The sequence below is a fragment of the Dermochelys coriacea genome, chromosome 3 (assembly GCF_009764565.3).
Source record: "Dermochelys coriacea isolate rDerCor1 chromosome 3, rDerCor1.pri.v4, whole genome shotgun sequence".
In the NCBI taxonomy this organism is placed as follows: Eukaryota; Metazoa; Chordata; order Testudines; family Dermochelyidae; genus Dermochelys; species Dermochelys coriacea.
In genome coordinates, this window is record NC_050070.1 from 208,237,607 (window position 1) to 208,261,447 (window position 23,841).

Genomic DNA, 23,841 nt, shown 5'->3' on the forward strand with positions numbered 1-23,841 from the left:
GACTGCTGAGCTGTTTTTAGTTAAAGCCTGCAGCTTTGGGGGTGTAGCCCAGACCCTGGGTCTGTGCTGCAGCAGGTTAGCGTGTCTGGCTCAACAAAGCAGGATTCTGGAGTCCCAAGCTGGCAGGGAAAATTGGCTCAGAGGTAATTTCTCAGCACATCAGGTGACAAGGGATCTCTGTGACCAAACCTGTCATAGTGGCGTAGTCGGCAGGATACGTGCACAGCTGATTGCTCCGAGACGCTGGTAGTGATTTTAAGTGAGTTTTAAGTGTGGTGGCTGGAGAACAGACAAAGCAGTTACTGGTTTGTTATTTTCTATTTGCTTATTTTGGGTAAGGGAAATAGGGACAGAAAAGTAAGCAAAATGAGTGAGAGTGATGCTCAGAAGAAGCTAGAAGTGCACAGGTTGCAGATTGCTGAGAAGAAAAATGAACAGAAAAGGCAGACGGAATTAAGACAAGGAAATTGAGGCCCAGAAACAGGCTCAGAGGTAATTTCAGCACATCAGATGACAGTCCCAAGGGGATCTCTGACCGAACCTGTCAGTCTTTTTTTTTTAGTAACGTAAAGACCATTTTGCCAGGTAGTTCTTGCTGTGGGTTCTCTCTCTTTACCCCTCAGTCATCTCACTTTAAAACAACCTTTCCAGCATTTTGAGAAATTAAGTTGAGTGTTGTACTCCTGGCCCACACCTTTGGAAGCTGAGCTACAATCAGTTTTGCCAGCTCTAAAAGCAAAAGGCCCTTCAGGTAAGTCTTTAGTGTGTACGCATTTTGCAGAAAATAGCTACCTGTGCTGATGTTGTTTAAGGAGCACGTGACAGGATGGCAGGTTCTAGGACTCGGCAGGAAAATGCAGGGCTATTCTGCTGACTCACCCTGGCAGTCAGATAGTCATAGCAGCTGGGTCTCACTAGCTCCAACTCTGGTGGCTGAAAGGTGGAGAGTCTCCAAAGCAGGAGAGGGATTGGATGTCTTGCAGGAAGACTCTGGAAAGAGGCAGCTCTGGGGAAAGCTTAGATAAAGTTTGGTTTGTTCAGGATAAAGGGGAACCCCAGGAGGTTTGCAATCTAACCAGCAGGAGCATTCTGAGGACTCTATCCGTTCACAGAAAGAAAGAATAGTGTAGTAAACTTCCATTTAACTCCCCTTCCACAGCCCACCATGATGCTCGGGGAGGTGGGGGCATATAATGAACATAAAATACTAAAACCTATGTAAATATTGGTCTCCATTTCCTTTCATGTCATTCCCCAGTACCAGACTCTCTGACACTTCCTCCTGCATCCTGTTTGGCACAGCATACTTTCAAGCACTGGATTATGAAATTTACTCTGAGGATCTGGCTTTGACACCCAATTATTGCACTAATGGCCTGAGATGGGACAGTCGTCAAGGCACATATTCCCTTTGCTTGTTTTCCTTGAAGCAGAAAATGCCGTCTCTGATTCGCATAGGAGGAGTGTCAGTCTACCAGGGTTACGCAAATCTGGTCTTTTGTTTTCATTCCATCTCCTCTATGTTTTTAGCCATTCAATCCTGTGTTTGTTGTGCTTCCTGCTGTCTGGGTAACTCCCTGCAGGCACCCCCAAGGAGACAGGAACCCCGTAACCTCAAAGGAGAGAGGCTGAAGGGTGAAGCCTTCCTGGAAACTACACCGCCAACTCTCTCTCAGTCAAGAAGCTTGGACAGAGGGAGATTAGAGAAAAATCAGTCGAATTCAATGGGATTATAATAGAATGCAAACTCTTATCAGTTTGTCTGAATGTGTTAGGGGCTGCCTGTGGTTATTAATGGGGTCTCAGTGAAGGCAGGCAGGCCCCAGAAAGGACATGCCTTAAAAGTCATATTCCAGCTCAGAGCATCTTGCTGGCACAGCCTCTCCACAGAGCCAATGTGGTGTTGCTGCTATTCGGTTCACAAGGCAATTCCCTTCCCGTTGGCCGACTTGGGCAGTTAGAGAGAGGAGGGCCAAGGGCTGTTTGGGCGAGTTGGTGTGATGGGAGGTGTGTGTGGTGAGAGTGGTACCAAAGCAGAATGACTGACGTGAGAAGACAGCCAAAGCTTTCGTAGGGGGACGGAACACACAGACAGATGTCAGTCTCATCAAGTGGTTGGCCAGAAAAGACCATGTGGGGCGAGGTGACACTTCTCCACCTCATGGGGCCCTTGAAGTGCTGTGATCTGAGGGGGAGAGGGGGTCAGAAAAATTGAGAGCTTGTATCTGAAAATGGTGGCTGTCAGTGAAACAAAACAGGAGTTGTCAGATCGGATCAGACCTGAGCTCCATGAAGTCACTTTTCTGTCTCAGGCAGTGGCCACCCTCAGCAATCAACGCAAACTGCCCCACAATAACAAGTCAATCAGCCAACCAGCTCAAACCCCCTATCCAAGCACGGCTTTGACCCCAAAAAAGGGGGAGGGCCAGAGTCTCCATGGAGGCCCCTAGGGACTTTGCTGTTGCTATTGGTTTTACATGGAAGATGACCAGATACTATGGAGATGGGCGGCAGTGTTATATCTTAAACCCAACTGGAAGGTGCAAGAAGCCCCACAGGAACAGCTGGATCATCTCACGCTGGTCTCTAATGGTTAGAAATTGGTTTAAGCCCTGAAGCAGGACGATCAATCTCCTTTCCAGAAATACTGGTAACATTCGCTGTGCTAACTCTGGATTGTCTTGTTACCAAGGGAAAGTCCAGCCCTGCTCGAATATCAGTACAGCCACCATGGTGCAGAGACCCATGATAAAACATGCTCCAGTCTAATAGCTGGCATATGCACAGAGTGTTCATACCAAGGGTGACTCCCTAGCAATTTGACGTGGCTCAGCCATAACTGTGCCCTTACGCTAAACAGGCTTTTATTCTGTGATGCTTTGGTTTGATTTTCTAACACATTTTATTGACGACACCAGCACTGGCACAGGCTATAACAATGAATACCATGAGGGAACTCTGTGTAGATTTCTACACCTGGTAATTCCCCACCACCACCTAACACACACACGCACCTAATAGAAACTCCTGAATGCAGAGTCCATAGGGGCTGCTGGAGCCCCCCTCCAGGCAGGACATGGTTGGAGCCAGGGGGGCATATCAGATAAATGAGGAGCATCCCCACAACTGCCCCAGTTCTGCCTTCTCTGCAATAGTGACCAGTGGGACCTAGCTGCTGCCCATAGTCTGCTTAGCCAGACTGGCCCAAAGCAACAGGGAAGCCACTCACTGAACCATAGCTTGGGCTCTCAGGCCCGGAGCCCAGCAGGCTCCACCCCACCTTCAGGGTAGAAGCACTTTGGGCCAAAGCCTGGGACTTTCAGGATGAGTTAGGCTGGGGTTCTGTGGAGAGGCAGCGTGGCTGCCAGTGTGTATGGATATAAGAGGCTCTGGAGCCAAAAGGTGAGACACTGGGCGGCCAGCCAAACAGATTATTGGAGCTCGCCAAGGCCTGGTCCTGGGAGAGTGAGCAACCTATTCAATGGCAAAGCCAGGAGTGCTCAGCCGGAAGCTTAACGGGATCTAGGTGGGACGTACATCTCTGGAGCTTGCTCTGCACTCATGGCTGAGCCCAAACAATGCGTTACTGAGCAAGAGGGCTGGATACGCCACACACAGAGGAGAGCAAGTTACTTCCCCTCTCCCCGACTCTAAGCAACCACCCTCAGCCCCCTACTCAGAAATCTGAAAGGGGGCTCAGGGACAAAGCCAGTCAGGGGAAGGAACAACGCTCCTGGCAGGGGTGACAGCCCAGCGTCTTGGTGAACCACATCACACCCAGCATATTGGGAGAACAATGTCCTCTTCAGACACCCACTGCCGTGCAATCAAACAACTCTAAAGAACACGCCGAGCTCTATTCCCCAGACTAGGCCAGACAAAGACATGAATGGGATTGTTCTACTGGGTGGGGAGGGAGGCCACCAGCTCAGACAGCTCTGACCTCCCGCCTGCTTGGCTCAAGCACATTTTGGAAAACTGTTAGCATGGAAAAAACCCACATTTCTCAGACAATAGCAAGATGCCTCCATTCCCTGCTCAAACACAATCCGTCCCCACCCTCACCCAGCCTGAGAAGCAGTCCCAATATATGTCATAACAAAACAAAAAACAAACAACAAAACCCCTTTCCTTGCCTGAGTGGAAGCAGAGTTGGAAAAGGTGTCACTTACTGGCCGGACTTCGCCGTTGGTGTTGGTGTACTGCCGGGCCAGACCAAAGTCTAACATGTAGCATTTCCTGTAGGTTGAAGGCAGGCGACCCATGGCAAAGTTGGACTGGCCAAAAGAATAAAATAATCAGTTTGGATAGCAGCAGCCATTTTCACACAAAACTCAGGACTCTCCCGACCACCCCACTGAGAGATGCCTCAGGCAGGAACACAGTGCATGTCAAAGCAGCACCATGAGTTCCCAGTTTATTTGCTAACGTGTTTGGTTCCCCCAGGCAGAGAAAGTCAGAGGCTCAAAGTGAGTCTCAAGGAGTAGAGAAGCAACCCTGCAGTGAACGGGGTTCAAGGCTCCCTCACCTGGAATTCAGTTTGAAGACAGGTGGTGTGACAAAGTTCTTCCTCTACCTTGGTAGGTCTTGCGCTTATTGACAGATTTGCTCGCCTTGGAGCTTCACGGTAGCCCTCAGTTTGGCCGTTTTCGTGAACCCACAGTCCAGGTCAACTCCTCCGGTCTGACCAGGAGTTGGGAGTCCCACCCTCTACTCCAGGTTCCAGCCCAGGGCCCTGTGAAATGCAGCTGTCTAGAGAGCCTCCTGGAATTGCTGTGCAACAGCTACAACGCCCTGGGACACTTCCCCATGGCCTCCTCCCAACACCTTCTTTATCCTCACCATAGGACCTTCCTCCTGGTGTCTGATAATGCTTGTACTCCTTAGTCCTCCAACAGTCTGCGTTCTCACCTCAGCTCCTAGTGCCTCTTGCTCCCAGCTCCTCACACGCACACCACAAACTGAAGTGAGCTCCTTTTTAAAACCCAGGTGCCCTGATTAGCCTGCCTTAATTGATTCTAGCAGCTTCTTGATTGGCTGCAGGTGTTCTAATCAGCTTGTCTGTCTTAATTGTCTCCAGAAGGTTCCTGATTGTTCTGGAACCTTCCCTGTTACCTTACCCAGGGAAAAGGGACCTGCTTAATCTGGGGCTAATATATCTACTTTCTATCACTCTCCTGTAGCCATCTGGCCTGACCCTGTCACAGTGGCTACAGATTATCCAGAACACACACACTCTGGTTTTATGGTTATCTCATCAAAACTTTGGCAGCCATGGGAAATATATATACTCTACATCCTGAGCTCTGTAGTGAACAAGGAGCATCCCCACTCAGGCTGGGGTTACTATGGGCAGAAAGTGCTTGCTGTTCTTCTTCATGTTATAGTTACTAGAGCACACTATGCTGCACATAACTCTGCCACGCTGGTCTGATTCTCAGCTGGAGTAAACAGAGACAGCAAGTCAATGGCGGGACACTGACCTACGCCAGCTGAGAATTCGGCCCTGTCACACCTCCCAGCTGAGATGGATCGGCTAGGGAGAAAGCAGCCAGGAGCAGAGAGGCCCTGGCAGGAAGACCCGGGGTCAAGGTGGGGAGAGCTACAGGAAGCAGCTTTCAGAGTAGCAGCCGTGTTAGTCTGTATTCGCAAAAAGAAAAGGAGTACTTGTGGCACCTTAGAGACAAACAAATTTATTTGAGCATAAGCTTTCGTGAGCTACAGCTCACTTGCATCCGATGAAGTGTCTAGTCTCTAAGGAAGCAGACTAGAATTTAGTCTCTAAGGAAGCAGCTTGGCTCCTACAGGAGGCCCTGGAGCAGGCTCTGACTCTCAGGCAAGTGGTCTATAGAGTAGAAACCTGTAGGGAACAGACAGCCCCTGCAGAAGGCCTCAGGTTAGGGGAAGGGAGGGTGGATATGGAATGTGTGTTACCCGCTGAAACCCTAAGAAGAGGGCTGACCCTGACTCTGGGTGGGGCATCACTCCTCCCTGGGCGGAGGAACCAGGCTATTGTCTTTTCGCCTTCTGCCTGCACTCGGCACAGAGAACTCCCCAGAAGCCAATACAGGGTCCCCTGCACCTCTGGCCTGTTTGCCAGGACATGCAGATACCCCTGCTTGTGAAATAATGGCTCTAGAAATGGGGTTTTCTTTAGCAAAGACAAATGCATGACGTGACCTTTATCAAAGTGATGGGGCACACGGAAGGGTGCCCTTTCTGAACCTATTTATATGCTGCTTGTGGGCTGGATTCCAGAATAATACTTGGAGGCAGCCTGCCCCCAGAATCTAATCTGACTGGGGGGCAGCGTGACATCAGAGCCACAGACCCACTGTGGAGTGGCCTCTTCTAGAGAGGGGTGGCTGGGGAGTGTGTCACTTTACTCCTCCCTCGCATGTCGACTGGGGCCACACAGTAGTTTGTGCCAAGATTTCCCTCTGTCCCAGCCATCGGGATGGCTATTGACTCAATCTTAAAGTTGAGAAACTCTTTGAAAACTACCTACCGGCTTGATATCCCGGTGCAGGAATCCCACAGAGTGAATGGCTTCTATGGATTCTAGAATCTGCTTGCCCAATCGCAGGGTTGTGCTCAGTGTAAAAGTCCCCCGAGGCTGGCTTCTTCTGAGGTCTGCAAGGTTCCGGCCCTGAAACAATTAATACGGCGTGTACCCCAACACCTCCATACACCATTTGCTACATTTAATCCACACCCAGACAGAGAATGCTTTACAGTGCCAAGGCTTAACACACACACACACACACACACCCCTCCCCATGCCCACCCGATCAGAGATGTGCGCACACCTAGGTCTGAGTTATTTCTTGGATTTCATTTTCCAGTGAATTACTTGCTGATAAAAGGTGCCAGACTGACAGCTCTGGAAGCTGAAGAACCCCATTTATTTGTCTTCAAACCAGGCCTGGGAAGGACAGTAGCTGGGCAGGCTTCACACAGACACACAGCCCGAGATACAGTGCTGAATACAGATGGTTCCCATTTCAGTGTCCCAGCCTATTCAGACCTGGACTGGAAGCTCAACAGAAAGGCCAGAGAGTCAGCCAGTCACAAGGGCGGTCAATGAGTCAAGCAGCCATTGGCTGTTAATGCCTTTTTGAACCAATTCCATTAGAAGCCCCCCGCAAGACACCCGGTCCTCTGGGTATGAACTTCATGTAAGTATTTTCATGCAAGTCCAGTCATAGCAATGCTCTTGTATTAAGAAGCAGGCCAGATACAGAGTTGCTAGAGTGCGATTTTTCCTGGTGAGATTACTTTTTTCCCCATGAGTAAGTGGTAATTTAACCTCTTCCTCAGTTCATTTCAGAGGATAAGTAAAGGCTATCAGTTTAGCAGAATATTGAACACTACATTATATTCATGTAAGCACACATGTGAGCACCAGGTCATAGGCCTCAATGAGCCCCCAGAAATGATGAGCTTTCTTCTTGTGTGCCAGAAACCACATGCAGGCTTTCCCGCTCCGCCCCTTCCCCCTCCGCCCTGCCTTCATTCATGCATTCCCTCACCTTTCCTCTTATAGATTCACCTCCCGCTTCACTCTGCGCCCAGCAATAACAGTTGCCTTCACTCCACCAAAGTCATGTCCCCCAATCTGTGTCCACTCCACTGCCGTCCCATCTCCCCATCCACATCCCTCACTTCCCCACTCCAACACAGTCACGTCCCCTGAACTGCAACCCCCACCTTCACTCCATGACCACATCCAGATTAGGAGAAACGGCTGTTTTCAGATGGCATCACTAATGCGCTGTAAAATCCCAGCACAGACATGGCAAGCTGAGATCTGCCTCCATACCACTCTTTGCAGCAAACCTATGGTCCCTGCCCGTGTCCAGACTAGCTGACCAGAATGGTCCCTTCTGGCCAGAAATTCCACCCTGCAGTCTAGTCACCCCTCAGCATGCCTGTCCACACAGGGGACATTCCCACACATGGAGGACTAACTGGTGTTAACCCTGCTGGTGCTGCCGTGTGGAACAGGCACTGCAGCCTGGCTTGTTGGCATTGCCCCAGGCCCCAGTTTCAGGAATGTGCTGCCAGGCTGCATAATTGGTGTTTGGTTTTGCCTCTGTTCTGTTCTGCGATCTGGTCCTTTGCGCATGGAACTAAACTCACCAGTACTCCTTTCCCTGCCATAATGCAGTGCAAGCGCCCACCCACCACTTCCCAGCTTTGCCCGTTACCTGTGTTCTGGATTGTTTTCCCTCAGAGATTAGGTGCATGATTCCTGGCTAAATCTCAGCATTTATCACCCACATTTCTAACCTTTGCCTTTTTTTTATTTTTTAAATCAACAGCAAATCCAGCCCTGAGTGGTTAAAAATCATGAGTCAGACCCCAGGGGATTAAAAAAAAAAAAAAAAAATCATAAAATGGGCTTAAAAGTCATGAGGTTTTCAAACAAGAAGGAAGCACGCCATGCTTTCAGTGCTGTCGGGACAGGCCACCATTCCCATTTTGTACATGATCATTTCAGATTCACAATTCACCCTCAACGCACACTCAAATGACTTCCCTTTTCCTCTCATATCCCCTGGGTTAAGGGAGCTGCCATCCTATCCCCCAACCCCATCATCACCCCCTGCCCCCACCCAGCCACCTTCCCGGCTCCAACCAGTGTCCTGCCTCACTTATATCCTCCCCCACAACATCCTATTCCCCCCCAACCCTCCTCGTTTACCTGTCCCTATATCTTCTACCCCTTACATTCTCCTGCTCTGCCCCACACTCCTTTGCACCTTTATCATTCCCCTTCTTACACCCAATCTTCCTCTTTATGGCCCCACTCTCCCTCTAACCTCCACACAGCCTTCTGTCTCTTCCCAAGATCCCTTCCACCCCCTAAGTCTCCCTCCTGCATGCCATATTCTCCTGCCTCTTCACAATTTCCTAACCACAGAATCCAGGAGCTGACCATCTTCCCAAAGGGAAGGCTGGCTTCAATCCCACTGAATCTATGGGAAATAGTGGCCATTTTTACTAGGGGCTGCATCACTTCCACCTGCAAACTGCACAGGGATGTGGCAGCTATTTTGACTTAGAGCATGCCCTAACCATCTCACAGACCGTAATGAGATGTGTCCATTTTTAATAAGGGCAGCAATTCACAAGAAATCAGTGGAAAAAATCAGGAGCAGCTTTAAAAAAAAAAAAAAAAAAAAAAAAAAAAAAAAGGAGCAGCTATTGTGTGACTTGATCAAATCCCAAGAGCTGGCAACTCTGTCAATTGATTGCATCTCCTCACTGTGGTACTGGCAGTCCTCGAGTGCCCCATAGCAAACACACAGCTTCATTCCTTCTCAGGGCTCTCATACCAAAAATTCAAATATCAATGAGTGCACCGTAAGGCAGAGGCTCGACAGGAGCACAGCTCCCCAGCCAAAACCTCCTCCAGGTTCTAGGAGCCAGGAAGGGGTGCGGATTTTAACTGCAGCCATGCTCCTTTGGGACACCTGCTCTCTTTTACTTTTCCATTTGAGTCCTAATGGCTGACTTTTTCTCATCCTTTTTTCTCTTTACGCTACCTGAGTCAGCGCCGACATAGATAGAGTTCTCTGCAAGTGTTAGACCAGGAGTGGATTGGGAGTAGACACTGTACTTGAAAAAAGACCGAAGGAGACAAAAGATTGCAAGGTAAACTGCCTAATAAAGTAAACCCTGTTTTTAGGAGTTGAAATATACTAGGTGCAACTGACTACTTGTTGCTGTTTTGATTTGGGGCAGATACAATTGCTCTCTGGAAAGTTACATCCTCTCACTTGCTGGCTAAGGTCGAGTTTAGGGGCATACATATCACCTTCAACATGTATTTTTTCTCTGGGAATGCTACCTTAAGTATGAAATTTCCCTCTAAGAACCCTTTATAGCTGCTTCTTCTCCTGTTACATACTGTCATTATATGAGCTTTTTTACAGATATAAAACCACAGTTCATTCAGGGGCCCTGTTCTAATCCTCAAGAATAGCTTTAAAGACAATTTAATGAAAGCTAAGGATGGACTATGTACCAAATCACAGGGTTCTGTTTATCCCTGTCTTCTGAACTCTGCGTATGCCTTTTTTGACTGGCAAACAGAAAGTGGATTTTGAGATGTGTAATCCTTTTGATGAAGCACTCTCCTAGTAATCTTCAACATAAGGGAAGGCTATCAACTAATTGAAAGCACCTAGGAAAAGAGTTCCTTTGGCAGAAGGCCAAACTGTGTTATTGAAAACATTCGGAGGACCTACAATAAACACAGGAATTATTTGTGGTGTGCTGATAACACTGTACTATAGAACCCTGTTATCTCTACCCCTGCAGAAACATATGAAATGTCACGGACATAGAAAGGATTAGTCAAGCCAAGTTCACAAAGGAATGGGGCTAGAAAGGATTGCAGGTGCTTCCTGGGGACTTGTGCATACAGGCTCCCTAAAGATCACACCCAAACCCAGTGAAACACCCTGGGTCTCCATGCATGCCCCTCCCCAGAACCAAGTCACTAAGGAAGTATTAAGGGTTTGGCTGCACCTGGCTTTCTAGCCTTTTCTTTTTCTCTGTCTGTGTGAGTTAAGAACAGGGAGCACAGCTTTTTTATCCACTCCGAATGTTCTGGCTTTGTGGAGTGCAGCCAGAGCTGTCCTGTTACCAGGATGTTCTTTCTGGGGCCTCTCATGTCCTTATTTTATGCTACTGAAATCATGGGGGATCTTTTTAAGAAAAAGCCAAACAACTGCACACATCGAAGGCTGCCTTGTTGCTCCACAATCCTCCCATGGCAGGTGAGGGAGACGAAAGCATGGTCTCAGGTCAATAAAGCTACCCAGGGGCATAGAAAGCCATGGTAGTCCATGATGGCCTCAAAGGAAGCTAGAAAACAGGAGCAGCTTTGCAACTCTGCAAGAGTCTGGGAGGCAGCAGTGAAACTGAAGTGCCCTGATTAAATCAAAACACCAAACTGGTCGAGAAGCAGCTGCAAGGAGCAGATGAGTCTCAAGCATTGCTCCAAAGTAGCAACAGTCAGAAGGAGAGCCCGAGTATTGCTGGTCCAACGAGAAAGTCCCCTGCAGTGCCAGGGAATTGGGGGTCCTGCAGAGCGTCCCAGGAGAGGCAGTGAGACGGCAGCTCTGGAACAGCCCCATGAGAGTTGGTTTTAGACCCAGAAGTTTCTCCATTGCTCGTCAAAATCGCACTGTCAAGTGACACTGCAACGGCATCCATGGGTTTGTGTGTCTAATGACTCCATAGAAAATTGCCTCTGTTTACAAGTCAAAAAAGCAGCTTTTTCTAGCAGCCAGCCCTTCAAACTCAGCCTGTGCACTAAGTACACCCTCAGTTACCCCCTGTCCCGTTGTCTTTGGGGGCTTGTACAGGTGGAGGTGGGGCAGAATTGGGTCTTGCAATTACATCTTAAGAGAATTCTGTTGAGGCGCTCAGGCTGCAGTTACTCTTGTACAGCTGTGTTGGCTCTGCAGGGCTAGCACGGGTTAGAAGGTTAAAATTGCTGCCAATAAAAGCAGCAGGAACGACTTTGGAGGTCCGCAGGAACGGACAAGGGAAGATAGAAGGTGCTGGTTTTTTAGGCCCACTCTTCAGAACCTGTTGACGGCTGTTCCAGGAGGGTCCAATGGGGCCCATGGAGCAGCCAAGGAGGTACATTTTCAGCCTGGCCTCCATGGATTTTACTGTCCTTTTGAAAAGGCTTTGCACCCACTGCATTCTGAGTGATGCAAGACAGAAGAAGTGCCGACTGCATCTGGCACCAAGAGGAAGACACAGGGGACAAGCCCTCAGGTAAGAAGTAAACTTTAAAAGAATGAGAAGTTTATTCTGAAGGAGCATGGTCAAGATAACAAAAAAGTCACAAATTCTCTCTGAATAGCATTTACCTATTATCTTTATCTATGCCACATAAGATCCCTGGTGGAAACGCTACTTTTCTATCTGCCAAAACTTGCTTGCTCTGGGTATTTGACAGTATTTAGTGTATGGCACATCTCAGCAGCCTCTTTGCTCCATAAACCAGGGCAGCCACCATCATTTGCTTCTCTGCTTCCCCCTACCCCCAAGTACCTTGGCACCTCTTCCATGCTGCCGCCTACGCATGGAACACCCTCCCCTAATTAATTCATACAGCCGCTTCCTCTAACCCTTCAGTTCCCTTCTTCACCCACCTCTGCTGCGATGCCCACTGAAAAGCTGTCAAACGTTACTGGCTAGGCAGTGCTCAGTTAGTGATCTACCCGTTTCTCTCATTCACTTTTATTATTTAATTTAAAGATAATATAAAGATCATTTAATTTAAATTAAATAATATAAGTGAATGAGAGAAACTGTACCCTTGGCTAGTAGATGAGACTTTGACTTCCTATTACTTGTTACCGTCACCCTCACCTTCCATCCACAGTGTTCTGCACCCATCTGTCACATCATGCCTGGTTCGGTTGTAAACTCTCTTGAGCAGAGAGGGCCTTTTATTTTATGACTATACAGCACGAGGCACAATGGAGCCCTGAGGACAGTCAGCGCTTCTGGGTGCTACTGTCACACAAACAATACAATAAATAATAATCGACAGGCAAATGCGATAGTAAAACCCCCAACACTGGCCGAGAGACACTCTGGGGCAGGCATCAAATATAAATCTGCTTTTAACTCACTGTTTGAAACTGGCTCACTATGAAGATGAAGGTGTCGTTTTAAATCTCCATTCACTAGAGGTTATTTCCCTCCCCAAGGAGGCCTTCCATCAGGTGGATCTCCCCTTGCAGCAATCCCAGCCAGTGATTTCATCTCTTCACCTGCAAAGGCTTGTTGTGGGGGACAGCTGCTTTTGCCATGGGCCCTACACAGAGCCCCAGTAGCTCCGTAGGCTCTTGGAAGTGCTGACTATACAGAAGGGGAGAGTCTCAAGCTGAGCCACACAGGGATCTGACAGGCAACAAAAGATCCCCCTCCCTCATCCAGCCAGCCTCCACCCCAACTCTCATCCTCACTCTCCTGCTGACTGGGAACAATGGCAAAGCCCAGGTGTCTCTGAGACAAGGAACAGAAGAACTCACCTGAAGCTGCATGACCACATAATTAAATTTCTCATTCCTTCCACAGCCGATAAATCTGCAAACATGGTCTTTCCCTGCAGAGAAATACAAACATACAGAAGATAATATAAGAAACCAGACCCAGCTTCTGCAGAGAAAGAGCTTCACAGCCAACATCTAGTCAGCCTGAAAAGACTGGATTGTTTATCTTACAAGAGGAATAAATGTAAACCCAATAGAGGTTTACATAGTAAGAAGAAGGAATGATATTAGGGAAGGTTGATTGGGCCAGTCAATGAAACTGAAGAGTCTCAAATTTCCCACCCCATGTATTTAGCCTCTGGAACTCACAGCCACTGGATACCACTGAAGCCAAGAGCTCAGCAGGAGTCATATAGGAACAGGACATTGGTCTAACAACAACGATAGTTAGAATTAGAATGGTAAATACTCCAAATTAAACCTTCAAGGCCAAAGCTGCTAGCCACCCACCCAACCCCATGGCCCTGTGTCCCGTAACCGTAAGAAGGCGCTTACTCAGATACACCCAGGGACATTTGTCATGTTGGGCTCAGTCCAACTAGCAATCTCTGGCTCCTCCCATCAAGAGACTTTCCTCACCTGTAAACAGTCTATTTCTGGAATCCTTCCCAGTTCCTTCCCTGAGTTACTCCTTTCAGGCTCCCTCAAGCAGGCATGCCCAGAACTCCTCTTTGAAGCTGAGCTGTATTTGTTAGTCCCTCATGCTCTCCTTAGACAGGAGTCTCTCCAGCGCTCCCAGCTGGAGCTGCATTCTGCTAATCACATCCTCTGGTCCTTCTGAAGCAGGAGCCCCAGCTCCTCTTAGGAGCTGAGTTGTGGGTTAGCCAGCTTGGGGCCTTTGCCAGCTTCTTCCTCAGCTGGACCCTTCTCTTTAACTAGCTGGCTGGCTTTCAGGGTGCTTAACAAGTCACCCTTGCCCTGCTGATGCCTCCTGGTGTCTGCTCTGCCATGAGGGAGGAGGCAGCCTTTATGCTGGGCTCCTTCTCCCAGCTGGCCGGGCAAGAGAGGAGTCCTGCCTTGCCCTATCTGCAAGGCTCCTGGCCCCAGGCCCTTAAAGAAACAGTAACAGCATTTCTTCCCAAACACCTCTTACTCCATGGATGGCTTCCTCTTTCCCAGCCATTTCCAGATCTTTGTATATATAGTCGGACTTTTCAAACTTTTAAAGGGCCAGGCCACCTGATGGGGTGGGCTGACCATTAGGCTCTATTACCCTTAAGGGGAGACCCCCTCACACCCTCCCAGCTGACTCCTGACTCCTGCGGGACCCACCACATACACCCTTCTAGTTTGACAGCAAACCATGGATAACCACTTGTTGAGTACAGTCTTTCAAGTTCAACCAGTTGTGCATCCACCTAATAGTAATTTTGTCTAGACCAGATTTCCCTAGTTTGCTTATGAGAATGTCATGTGGGGCTGTGTCAAAAGCCTTATTAAAATCAAGATAGTGCTTCCCCCCATCCACTAACCCTGTCAAAGAAGGAAATCAGATTGGTTTAACATGATTTGTTTTTTTTAAATCCATGCTGGCTATTCCTTATGGCCCTATTGTCCTCCAGGTGCTTACAAACTGATTGATAATGTGTTCCAGTATCATTCCAGGTTTCAGAGTAGCAGCCGTGTTAGTCTGTATTCGCAAAAAAGAACAGGAGTACTTGTGGCACCTTAGAGACTAACAAATTTATTTGAGCATAAGCTTTTGTGAGCTACAGCTCACTTCATCGGATGCATTCGGTGGAAAATACCTGCTCAAATAAATTTGTTAGTCTCTAAGGTGCCACAAGTACTCCTTTTCTTTTTAGTATCATTCCAGGTACTGAAGTTAGGCTGATTGGTCTATAATTTCCTATGAGGAGGGAGGGTCCCAGAGCTCAGGCCAAGCCCGAAGGTCTACGCTGCAGCTAAACAGCCCCTTAGCCAGAGCCCCTCAAGCCTGAGACAGCTGGTATAGGGCAGCTGCAGGTTTTTAATTACAGTGTAGACATACCCTTAGATTTTTTTCCCCATGGGTTCTTATAAGAACATAAGACTGGCCATACTGGGTCAGAACAAAGGTCCATCTAGCCCAGTATCCTGTTTTCCAACAGCGGCCAATGGCAGGTGCCCCAGAGGGAATGAACAGATCAGGGAATCATCAAATGATCCATCCCCTGTCATCCAATCCCAGCCTCTGGCAAACAGAGGCTAGGGACACCCTCCCTGCCCATCCTGGCTAATAGCCATTGATGGACCTATCCTCCATGAACTTATTTAGTTCTTTTTTGAATCCTGTTATAGTCTTGACCTTCACAACATCCTCTGGCAAGGAGTTCCCCAGACTGACTGTGCGTTGTGTGAAGAAATACTTCCTTTTGTTTGTTTTAAACCTGCTGCCTATTAATGTCATTTGGTGACCCCTTGTTCTTGTGTTATGAGAAGGAGTAAATAACACTTCCTCATTTACTTTCTCCACACCAGCCATGATTTTATAGACCTCTATCCTACCCCGCCTTAGCCGTCTCTTTTCCAAGATGAAAAGTCCCCGTCTTATTAATCTCTCCTCCTACAGCAGCTGTTCCATATCTCTAATAATTTTTGTTGCCCTTTCCTGAACCTTTTCCAATTCCAATAGATCTTTTTAGAGATGGGGCAACCACATTTGCACACAATGTTCAAGGTGTGGGCGTACCATGGATTTATAGAGAGGCAATATGATATTTGCTGTCTTATTATCTTCTCACTTTTCAACTCCAGCAGGCACCAGATAAACAGACTGTTTTCTGTACAGGAGAAGCCCCTAGGAAAGGCATGGCGCCAGTGCTTGGCCAGACAGCGCGCTGTGTGCTTGATGGGAGCAAGGGCTACAGCAGGCACGGCTTGGGACGTGGGCAACTATGCTGCCCCTCAGACTATCAGAATTCCAGAGCAGCACAAATACAACCCTGGTGGGGACCAATGTTCCCTCTAATTTTTTAGATCCATGTGTGGAATGAATTTTGTTATGTGCATCAATATGGAGGTGATGTGTGGCGGGGGTGGGGCCAAGGGGCTTGGGGTGCACAAGGAGGTTCAGGGCTGGGGCAGAGGATGGGGTGGGGGTGAAGGCTCTGGCTGGGGGTGCAGGCTCTGGGATGGGGGCAGGGATGAGGGTTTGGGGTGGGGGAGGAGGCTCAGGGCCAGAGGGTTGGGGTGGGGGGGTTAGGGCTCTGGCTGGGGGTGCAGGTTCTGGGGTGGGGCCAGGGATGAGAGGTTTGTGGTGCAGAAGGGGCTTCAGGGGTGTGGCAGAGGGTTGGGGTGTGTGGGGGGGAGGTGCGGGCTCCAGCTGGGGGTGCAGGCTCTAGGGTGAGGCCAGGTATGAGGGGTTTGGGGTTCAGGGATGGGGCAGAGGGTTGGGGTGTGGGTGGGATGAGGGCTCTGGCTGGGGGTGCAGGCTCTGGGGTGGGGCTGGGGATGAGGGGTTTGGGGTGCAGGCTGCCCCGGGGCTGCAGCAGGGAGAGAGGACTCCCCTCAGCTCTCTCTCGCTGCAGCAGCCCGGGGAGAAGCACCTCATCCTGGCCACGGCAGCTCCAACGCTGGGGAAGGGGCACCTCTCCCCATCTGCACGGCCTTTAATAGCCTGCTGCACGGCCGCACAGTTTAGAGGGAACTTAGTTGAGGACCACAGGATCTTCTCTCTCCATGGCCAGGAAGATGATGCCCAGCCAGTCATGCTCTTCTCTGAGGCTGGGGAGAAAGACCCCACCCTGGAGATCAGAGCAGGAGAGGAGCCAAACACATTTTAGAGCAGAAAGGAAGAAAGCCCCAGAAAGTCAGCAGGTGCCTTTGTTTTGTCAGAGTGCATCTGTCACGGGGCTGTACCTGAACCATCTTCCTGGTAGATAAGGTAACTGCCAACTCCCAAACAGACCATGGCAGACAATGGTAAACGGAGCGAGTCAGTACGGCTCATTCTGAATCCCCTTCCATCCATCCCTCACCCACCCACTTCGACACGAGGGACATATAGCACACGCTTGGTGAGAACACAGATTTATTCAGCCACACAAAAAGCCTCTGCAAAGAGATGAGACCAGAATTACATGGAGCCAAGGCTGCAGCATTATCCACTAATGAAAGCAACACAGGTATGCCAGGGAACGGCACTGCGAATGGCAACCGGACAGCTATCTGGGAACAAATGGGCAAACCGTGGAAGGGCCCTCCTGTGTCAGGACATCCCCATCTCTACCTCCCCCTGCAGTGAGCAGGGAACAGGCAATGCACCACCGCTCGGTGCCCGCTGTGATCAGATCATGATGCAATCAGACCACAGCGTGGCTATGACAGACAGTCGGCACCTCACACAACTGTTCAATATTCAGCAGATCCCTGCACTGCAGAGTAAAACTAATCAGAGGCCTACGTAATGAGATTGTTAAACTGAGCCAAAGGAATGGACGGGGAAATGCCACAGTGAACTCGGGGAGCTTGCAAATATGGGAGCAGGCGTCCTGCGGAGTGAGGTCGAGGAGGAGCGCGCATGGCTCCCAGCTTCACACAGCTGCACTCTGCAGCAGAACAGCAGCTCTGCAGTCGAACTAACAGACGGGGAACGCAGCACACGGCATGCACACACATGTAGGCTCCTGCCCCCGGCTCTCGCTGCGCAGCCATCCCACCTCTTCCTACAGAGCAAGCCCGGAGCCCTGAGCAACACCCCCTCAGAATCCCTGAGCCACAGTCCCAGGGCGGGTCAGACTCTTTCCTTATCAGTGCAAAAAGGATGACAGAGCGACATTTTACAAAGGGATCTTCTTACAGTGACTGTCTCCACTGCAGCAGGGTCCCACCCTGCAATGGCTCAGCATACAGCATAGTGCTTGATCCAACAGTTTGCAGCAGCTCCTCCCCGCAGGAGCACAGAGAAGGGCAAAGGGGATAAATCCATTGGGTTTACACATGGCACATAGCTAAAGTGAAGTGAAGATTGCTGCCAACAGGGTCAGATTAAGCCACAGGTACTCAAGACATGTAGACGAGGGTCCCAGTTCCTCGAGCCATGTGCAAACCCTAAACAGAGCATTAACGTTACAACAACAAACCCCAGACACTTAAAAAAGTCAGGAAATAGAGTTAAGGTAATGCTTCTCACACAACACCCCCCAAACAACCTTAACTCTGCCCCTGCAGGAACGCCCCAAGGGACTCAGTATTGTAACCTTCCATAACAGACGCTGCTAGTTTATAAGTGTCCCATCTGCTCTGGGAGGTGACACCTGAGTCTCATGACACCGAGCAGCGTGTCTCCCTCTGCCAGCACTCCAAAGCAGGTGCAGGGGCTCAGGAAATGAGGAAAGACAAACTTCTCTCGCAATCACAGGGGCCTTCCTGCCAAATGAGAAAAAGAAAACTCTGCTCCTTCCTTTCATTTGTTATACATGCCCACTGCAAACTCTGGAGGGCAGCACCACTGTGACCATTCCCTGGCCCACTCCCCAGAGCCAGGCTCTGTGCACATGGGGGGAAAGGAACTAGCCAGGGGAGCACAAGAGGTGACTCCAGACTTCTCCATGCCCTTCCCTATGCATGGCTGATTGTCATCTGTGTCTGACACCAATTAATCTTCGCCGGGTAGAAGTCTGGTCCTGTAAAGCAATATGCATGTCTGTGCCATACTGAGGTACAATCCAGACTAATGAGTAGCTGTGTCAACCCTGCCCTGTGACCTTGGGTACCCTTTACAATGCCTTGCTGCTCACAAATAGCTTCCAACCTGTAAGTCACTCCCAGCTAGGTCTCTGTGTGCTGCAGGCAGCCAGCCACACCTTGGCTCTTACCAGCCTTAAAAATGACTCCAAACACTCCCAGTCCCAGATTTCCCCCCAGGAGCATATGTCCTGTACTGCCCAGCCCTCTCCTGAACAGTATGGACTAAATCTGTTTTTCCTTTAAAGGAATAATATGGTAACAACTTGCTACCCCAAATAGAGTTACCCAGACACTTTAACTTGAACACACTGGATTAGATAAAACAAGAAAACAAATTTATTAACTACAAAGAGAGAGATTTGAAATGAGCACAAGTAATGAAGCGTAAAAGCCAAAAATGGTTACAAGAAAAATAAAGATAAAACGTTTAGTGATGCCTAACTTGACAAATTACATTAGATTCTTTAGGCCAGACCCCTCCCTGAGACCAATGGCTGCTTCCTTTGTCTCTTCAAGTACTGTGAATACGATGGGCAGGGAGAGAGAGAGGGGTGTCTTGGGGTGTTTGTCTCTCCTTTTTATAGTTTCAGTCCCTCTCCTGAAAAAGATTTCCAGCTGAGAACCAGGTACCAAAGAGACTATGTGGAAGGATGTTCCCTGCTGGATTCTTGTCACCTGTTGGAACTTCTTTTGTCTTTACTTCCTGCTTGAGGACTCTGTTTACTGCTTAAATGCAAATTAAGCAGAACACACCTTCCTTTGTTTAGGACAGACCTGTTTGCCAACCTCTCTTTGGGCAGGGCTAATACATGAATTTATAACACCATGCAGGGGAATCTTATAACTTCATATACAACATTGCTGCACGTATTTTACCAGGACGATACTGACCAGCCAATTGTGAGTTTTCAAATGTTGCCTTACAAGGCATACTCTGTACAAAGATTATTGCAGTAGTGAGAGGAAGTGAACACAGGGATGTACTCTGTCACAATACCACAGTGATGTATGGTAATAAGTGAAGAGGGGGAAGAGGAGAAAGGCACTACCTATGGCATACAGCACATCTACCAGGGATGGGAATGAATCTGCATGAAGACTGACCTTCCAACCCTGGGTCAACTTGCAGTCACTCAAGTCAGTCATAATATTTGCTTGCATACATGAGGAGGAGTGCAGAAGATGGAAGACAATGCTACAGATGTGCAAGGGCCCTTGCTGATCTCCTGATGAGCAGCCTTCTGCTTCTTGGGCAAACTGGTTTTTACTTTTATTTACTATGGTGTGCAATCTGTGTGTCTACCCTCCTTTTCTTCAGGCAGCGATACCGCCGCTGATGGCTGCTCTGCTGCCAGGTCCCAGGAGCCATGGGGGACCCTGCATTGCACTGTGGTTGAGGTGGGAGAAACCACAACATCACAGTCTGTATGGAGATCCACACTCACTAGCTCAGCCGGCTGCACAAACTCACCCCCTGGCAGCGGGTCTGGAGCTTGGGCTATGGGCCAGCCCCGCCAGCCCCCCGCTGCCTGGGAGGCTGTGAGTCTAGCAGGAGCTTGAGAAGGCACCTGCTCTAAAGCACTGGGGGACGCAGATGAATGGCTCTCAACCCTCCTTGTAGAGTCTGAGTGATGCCTAGGTAAATCCAAGGGGAACGGGCAGGCACAACCCCGCCAGGAATGCCTTGGGGAATTCCCTCTAGATGGAACAGTTGGTGGGCCTTGGCCCTGTGGATCTAGGAGATGGGGTGTCAGGGTGGATGAGCTTCAAAATCTGTTCCAGATGGTGTTGAGGCCAGCCCAGAGCCACAACAAAGAGGGAAGAATCCAGCTCTGAAGAGGGAGCCCACTCAGGTTAGGCAGGGGATGGGGGAGGAGGAGAGATCAGACCATGCTGGAGAGGGCCTAGAACCAGACATCCCCCATGTCTAGGAGAGGTGGAGAGAGTCCAAGGAGACCCTGGCATTGGACAGTCACAGCTAGGCTCCAACGTTTCTCCTTGAATCCGAGCACTGAACATGCTACCAGCAGTCAGGAGGCTGTGAAACCTGCTGGTAGCCCTGCCACATCCATCATGGTCCTGGACTCTCGAGATGCTGAGGGAGCCTTTGGCACTGGAGTGTCATACCCAAGCATGGCTTTTCCTGCTGTCAGGACCAGGAGAGGCTGCTGACTGCAGTGAGGAGCACTGAGTTCTGATCCACAGTGCCTCTATCTCTAGCAGAACTGACCCAGAGGGGGAACTTGCCTCACGCTGTGTCCTGATTCCAGATCAAGAAGCAGGTGTCAGTTTGGGCAGAAGAGCCTTTCCCCTGGCCCCCTAAAGAGGGGCTGAGAGCCAAGCACGGGGGCCTTATGGTTCCCGCAAAGACCTTCCCTCAAAACTCAAGGACCAGTAGGTCTCCTCCTGTAGAAGGGGTGCCTATAGGAGATTCGGTCTGCTCCGCCTGGCCTTGGGGCAAGGCCCTATGGAGAGAACTGTGCTTCCCCTAGGCCAATGAAGTAGTGGGTGTGACCTACTCACAGCCAGCCCCCGGCTCGGAGTCAGGCCATCTGATGGACAGATGGGCTACGGGATTTTGGCAATAGCACTGAAAGTCCTGAGGAACGCACTAACATCACTCACACTACTATCTCCTACAGGCCCTGCCACTTGGCAGCACTGCCCCGGCCCTCCACTGCCCGGGGGCCCACCATGGGAGTCGGGGGATCTCCACAGTCCTGAGTGGACTCTGCCAAAGATAATACCATCCCCAGAATACACTCCCACAGGGACTCCCCAGTCCCGGCCCTCCTGTCACTGCCCAGGTGCTAGTGCAGGGACATGATGTGGAGGGAGTTGAGCTGACCTGCCTTTCCAGGCACATTAAAGCACTCCATTAATACAGGAGTGGGCAGTTCTGAGTGGGGTCTGGGAAGCATGCTGCAGGGGCTGAGCATCCCAGGCAGAGTCTGGGCGGGCATCACGAAGCGCTTTTTCTTACGCACAGCCAGTTGGAACCGGACACAGAATAGAGAGCTCTCTTGCAAGTTCCTTAAGCACTGAGGCCCAGCTCCACAAAGGGACTTAGACACCTGAGTCCCAGGTTAGGTGCCACTGAGATCTCCAAAGCCCTCGCTCTGCTGCCACCTAACCCTGTAGGTGCCAAAACTCACTCAGTGCCTAAATGTTGACGATAAAAGTTCCCTCTGCCCATGGGCATGTGCTCTGCTGCCTCCCGCTAGGGATCCAGTCCCTTATCTCCCACCTAAGCCCCAATGCGATTCACAAACCAGGGAAGGTAGGTGGAAGAGCACCTATCTCACCCTTGAGACCAGATCCACTTGGTGTCTTCTGATCGCGCTTACCGAACCGGGTTCCACTCAAAACCTGGCCGAAGGGGATAGGGGTGCTCACCTGAAACCTTTTAGCCACGTAGAGCACTCACCTGGGATATCAGAGACGCAGCTTCCCTGCCTGATGGGGGAGAAGGGATTTGAACAAGGGTTTCCCACCTCCCAAGGGAGTGCTCTAACCACGGGGCTACGGGATAGTCCAATGAGGGGCTCCTCGTGAAGTGTTTCACTTTGGATAAATAATTAGCGAGACACTGGAGCAGGGAGACTGGGCCCTGGGACTCCCACCTCATAGGTGCCTGGCCTAGCCCTACCAGCCTAAAGAGTAATTCCCTCACTCACTCTCTCCCCCCACACACTCAGCCCAACCCAGAGCAGCCCAGCCTATCCTCTGTATGCTCAGAGATTATTTTTTCTATTACAAAGGCATGATTTGCAAACTGAAAACAAACCTGAGTGATACAGTGGTTGCAGACACATTCACGCAGGGGTTCTCAAACTGGGGGTTTGACCCCTCAGGGGGTCGCAAAGTGGTTACATTGGGGCTGCAAGCTCTCAGCTCCGTGGGGCTGATAGGCCTGAGCCCCCATTAAATTAAATTAACACCCCCCTTTTTTAATGTAAAAGAGGGATCACCCTCAGAGGCTTGCTGTGTGAAAGGGCTCAGAAATACAAACAGTTTGAAAACCACTGAGCTAGAGCGTTTAACAAACGAGCAAAGTCTGATTGAACATGGGTGGTGAGTTTAGTAATTGGGGGGTTATCAATATTTGTAACTGTGTGGTGTGTTCATTTTGGTTTTTAAGAGCTACGGTTATTGAGTCTGGGCTGGGAAGGGAAGATGTGATATTGGAGACTGCAACTTGAAGGGCTGAGCTTCCCGGACAGAGTCTGGGCAGGGCACAAGGAAGCTCTTGTTATTGTTCTGCATAGCCAGGTGGAAGTGGACACAGAGTAAAGCAGAACTCTTGCAAGTTCCTTAAGCTCCAAGTGATCGCTGTACAACACACTGAGGTCCTTGGAAGCTGGTTCAGAATTCCTCATTCCCCCCTTTCCCTGGCCATCGCAGTCTGTAGCTGACACCACTGATGGTTCATTGCTGGCGTCCTTACCCAAAGTACTTCTCCCCCAAACCCTTTGGTACCAAATTGTGTCTCACTGGCCTGGTGAATCTTTATGAGATGCAGGACAGCCCTTGCACCTCTACCCCCAGTCCTCTCTTCTCTGTATGCAAACACACATTAGTACATACACTCTCACCTTCCTCTCCCTAACAGCCCTGGGGTGGAACAACTCCATCTCCAGTTTAATGTGTATAGTGGAATTGATGCTGTATTCGAGCTAAGAGAAACCTCCTATCAGTCCCTTCTGACTTAGAAACCCTGCTCATTTTCCACCTAAGAAGCTGGGCCTGACCCCCTCGTTTACCTTGCCAGACTAGCATTGTAAAGCAATCTTAGTCTAAATGAGACTCTGGCTCCATCTCTTTAAATGGACTCAGTGTAATACAGACAATCACCTGCCCTCAGAGCAGGCTGAAATAGTCTGACTCAAAAACCTTCCTCCACACTAACCAAGCCTTGCAGCTCTGAGAAGGCCACCTACACAGCCAGTTACCCGTTCTCTGCCCAGGTCCTTAACATTGCCCTTGGTGCTGTCAGTTTGCGTTCCACTCGTGCTCAAATGGACAGTAGCACCTGGAATTCCTTACACGCCTCAGCATGGGTTTGTCCATCACCACCACT

General features: G+C 49.7%; 1 protein-coding gene across 4 annotated transcripts in view; it reads right to left on the minus strand.

The window, feature by feature from the left end:
* Positions 1–23,841, minus strand: part of TTBK1 (tau tubulin kinase 1) — a 152,122-nt gene that overhangs the window by 70,754 nt on the left and 57,527 nt on the right. For 3 of the 4 annotated variants that reach the window (XM_043512181.1, XM_038397439.2, XM_043512182.1), the window contains 3 exons: positions 13,071–13,144; positions 6,509–6,649; positions 4,173–4,277 (listed from right to left, as the gene is read on the minus strand). In XM_043512181.1, coding sequence (XP_043368116.1) covers positions 4,173–4,277; positions 6,509–6,649; positions 13,071–13,144 — 320 coding nt within the window. Of the gene's footprint in view, positions 1–4,172; positions 4,278–6,508; positions 6,650–13,070; positions 13,145–13,670; positions 14,097–23,841 lie in introns of those variants that run through there. The other variant, XM_043512183.1, reaches the window with a different exon arrangement.